Raw genomic sequence first — 3,676 nt, forward strand, 5'->3', positions numbered from 1 at the left:
AACACCTGTGATCATTTCTGTTTTTATATTTATTTCACTTACAACTTGTTGTATAGTTAAGTGTAACTAGACTTCTATGGGACGTAAATTATTGTTTTGTATACAGATCTGTACAAAGYGTGTARATGTAAACACTTGATAAAAAGGAAATCYGAATTGTGTTGTTATGGATGTACGTCTGCGTATTTGTTAAAAAWAGATAATAAAGCAAAGTATTTTAGCCGTTTCTTTTATTTTGCCAGTAGAACTCAATTATGGTGCCAAGGAAAATGGAACAGTAGAGTCGTTGCAAAGTGAAGTAACTGAAGATGACGTTTTAGCCAGTAGATTTGATAGGTGGATAGCAAAGGTAACGATCCGCCACTTCAGTCACCGACAAGACGACTGGGGGAGATTAGTTAGGTGGGCACGGAGCTGAGGAAAGCAAAAGAGATTAAATTGATTAGTGTTTGMATCACTTTAATGCAGATGGATACAAAAACAGGATCCAGTGATTTAAAAAGTACCACTTTTAGGAAGGAAAAAGATGTTTTCAGTCTGAGTGCCAATGTCATGGGCGAGCCGWCTGAATTTCTCCTTCACTTCGGCAATGACTTCATCTGCACGGCCTGGAAAGGTCACAAAAGATTAATTTGCTACTAAAGATACGGCAACACAAAATGTAGCACTGCTAGTGAGAACTTCACCATAAAGTCTGACGAATTTGACGTCCCCCTTAYTCTTCTTMTTGATGTTGTAAACCAGTGCAAAGTTATCATACTTGATCTCCACCAYAATTGTGTAGTTCTCAATGCCCCCATCTGACAAAAGCAATAAAATGTCAGTGTGTCTGTTAGAACCGTGTTACTTTGGTGTGTGCATTGTACTTACGTTTACYGATGGATAGAAACTTCCCAGGCACGTCGGTCTTGTTGGCCTCGTAGCTCCTTCTGTAGCAAGAACCGTCTTTGCTGCAAGAAGATACAACTTGTTTGTGATTCATTATCAATGTTCCTCTCCCTCTGTCTCTCTCTGCCCTCTTACTTAAGACCTGCGTATGACACACGCATGTGTCCCTCCGCAGTTGATGTTAGCGTGGCAATGCCCATTTTCATTGTAACTATTTTGTTGATGTATGCCCTGCTGTTGGTAGCGATTCCGATCAAGTACCACTTCCCTTCTGCCTGTTGAAGCAAACAGAAYATTAAAAACCGTTAGTTCAGCATAACCTTGAAATGTTATTTTTGCTTTTAAAGGGGAGGTGTTATACATTTCCAAGGGATAGTGCCATTTTATAGCACAATCAAGTTACTATGATACCTTCTGGTCTAAAATGCTGTCTGTATCAAGTATCTCTTGAAAGAACTTTGACACCTTGAAATTGGGTCCCTGTCTCTTTAARAAACTCCTGTTTCTGACATTCCGCCTTCAGCATGTCCTCACAACAATGCTTCTTTATTATGTCATTTACTACAGTTCTTAAAACAAGCAGTTGGTATGATGAGCTCAGTAGATGCAGTTTCAACAGGTTTTTGCTAATTGCTGCTGCYAGTCTGAAGGAGCTAAATGGGGAAGGTGTGGATACAAAACCAGGATTCAGCGATTTACATGTAAGAGCTATGTAAGAGCAAGTGTTTAGGCTCCTAAAATATTTGYAAGGATTTATCAAACATACATGAAAGAATCAAAGCAACAAAATGCATGATTTTGGTGAGGGAATAGCAACATGACATAAAACTCGGAAAAGACTATTTTACATAATACTCCCCTTTAAAAGTATTAATATTACCTATAAAGCATTTAAGTACATTTGTCAAACATTCATAATTATTTTGTGCCAATAATAAAATGCATGTAACTAAATAACTATGCTGTATTTAAAGTTGTTTGGCTTTAAAATATAAATTTAGTGGTTGTCCATTGCTGCACAAAAATATAATTAATTTACGAATCTAATCGGAAAGTGTTCCGAATGATGTAAATTTACAGATTTTTTTCAATTGAAATTGAATTTTATATCGTACATAAGAAGTTTTTATGATATTAATGTGATGATAAATAGCAGTCTGTTGATGACTGATAACTGCATCAATCGCTGATAATGTGCCTGTTTTATTTTTTACACTTGTGTTTGAATACCAGTTCCGAATTTCCTTTATTGTCTGAAGTAAAACTTAATATACAAAAGCATATTCAAAATTTAAAAAGTTAAATATGCCCAGTATTTAATTTCCTCAAAATTCCAGAAGGTCACTGCAGAAAAAACATTTACAGATTTTCTATATAGAGAGTATAAATCCGCGTGCAATAACACGCATCGTTAATTCTGCAACGTCTCTTACCAACTTTAAGTCAAATCCTGGCTGAGGGACGATTTCCGTGGACATCGTCAGGGAGCAGAGCGCGGCCCCCAGCAGGACCAACAGTGGAGTCATGGCTACTGAAGATAAGGTATGCYGCCCGGAGCCTGTATGAAGTTCTGCAGGGGTGTCGAAAAGTCGGTCCGGTGATTATTTATATAGCAGAGAGAAGAGGTGATGTAGAAGACGGGGGAGGGGAGGCGGGGATGTATCTTTTCCCTTCCACTTGCCACACACGCCAACCCAAAGTTGACCAGGTGTTATGCCGAGAAACGCATACCTACAGAGAATTCCATGCCCTGTCGCGGGGACGCGCATCGCTCTAAACTCTCACAGATTGRTGAGAAAATGGACTGAAATATGACCGAAGGGGCAGCTTTTGAAGATATTCGTAACATTATCGTGTTTCTTATGCATTTTCCGGCAAMGCAAATTATTAGCCTGCCAATATCTGCATGGGCTATCTCCAAAATAGCAATTGCTATGAAGCTCATACCAGCAGCTCATAGAACAAGTGTGATTGTGTAGAAAACGTTATTTAATTTTAGCTTTTTATTTATTCAAGTTTGGATGGGGTTAAATTTTTTTGGCAAAGCAAATTATTAATTTGCCGATATTTGCATATCTATTTACCCCAAATATTATCCTGTTATTCTGAAACATTTTAATGTTACGAATATCTTTAAAAGTTGGCTATTTGGTCATATTTCAGTCCGTTTTCTCATCAATCTGCGAGTTTAGAGCGATGCGCGTTCCCGCGACAGGACATTCGTTTTTCCGATACAACAGCTGTAACAAACATGTGAGGCTTCAGGCGAACGCAGGTACAGATTGACAACCACAAGGGTTGAGCCTACCAGGACTCAATCCCGTCAGCTCTGTGTGAGAGAGGGAGGGAGGTAAGGAACAAGTTCATTTCTCCTTACGTTCAGTTAGAACTTAAATGTTTTTGTTTCTTTAAGTTGATTTACTGAGCTGACAGGACAAAAACAGGACCGTTTTTGGTAAACAAGGCTGCAGCTGCCCTCCATTGCTTTCTGCAGCCATAGAATCAAACCAATGTGTCTGTCAGCAGTTGTGAAACACAGACAAACACACCTGCAGACTGAATTCCTAATGATCCTCCAACATGTGCTGAGCTCAGGTGGATAGATGGGGAACTACAATGTTTATTTTCCCTGTCAAAGTTCTAGTCCACTACTTTATTGCTGTCAAGTTTGTAGAACTGCGTCCTGGTGTTGAAAAATGAATAGAAAGAAAGATCTTGCTAAAGAATATTTTACCATAAAGGGGGACTTAATTTAGTTTTGCAATAAAAGAACAACTTGTTCATACCG

The 3,676-nt window shown here is 38.6% G+C and overlaps 2 protein-coding genes across 2 annotated transcripts in view; one reads left to right on the top strand and one right to left on the bottom strand.

Moving 5' to 3' along the window:
* LOC103475678 (zinc finger Y-chromosomal protein 1) overlaps positions 1-3,676 on the top strand; it is a 50,720-nt gene that overhangs the window by 8,086 nt on the left and 38,958 nt on the right. The gene's annotated exons all lie outside the window — the stretch shown is intronic.
* LOC103475417 (lipocalin-like) lies at positions 214-2,476 on the bottom strand. The gene is made up of 6 exons (XM_008427009.2): positions 2,322-2,476; positions 1,024-1,163; positions 871-950; positions 687-800; positions 507-608; positions 214-414 (listed from the first exon to the last, which is right to left on the bottom strand). The coding sequence occupies exons 1-6, from the start codon at positions 2,412-2,414 to the stop codon at positions 395-397; spliced, it is 549 nt and encodes a 182-aa protein (XP_008425231.1). The 5' UTR covers positions 2,415-2,476; the 3' UTR covers positions 214-394.

The sequence above is a fragment of the Poecilia reticulata genome, linkage group LG14 (genome assembly GCF_000633615.1).
Source record: "Poecilia reticulata strain Guanapo linkage group LG14, Guppy_female_1.0+MT, whole genome shotgun sequence".
NCBI classification, from domain to species: domain Eukaryota; kingdom Metazoa; phylum Chordata; class Actinopteri; order Cyprinodontiformes; family Poeciliidae; genus Poecilia; species Poecilia reticulata.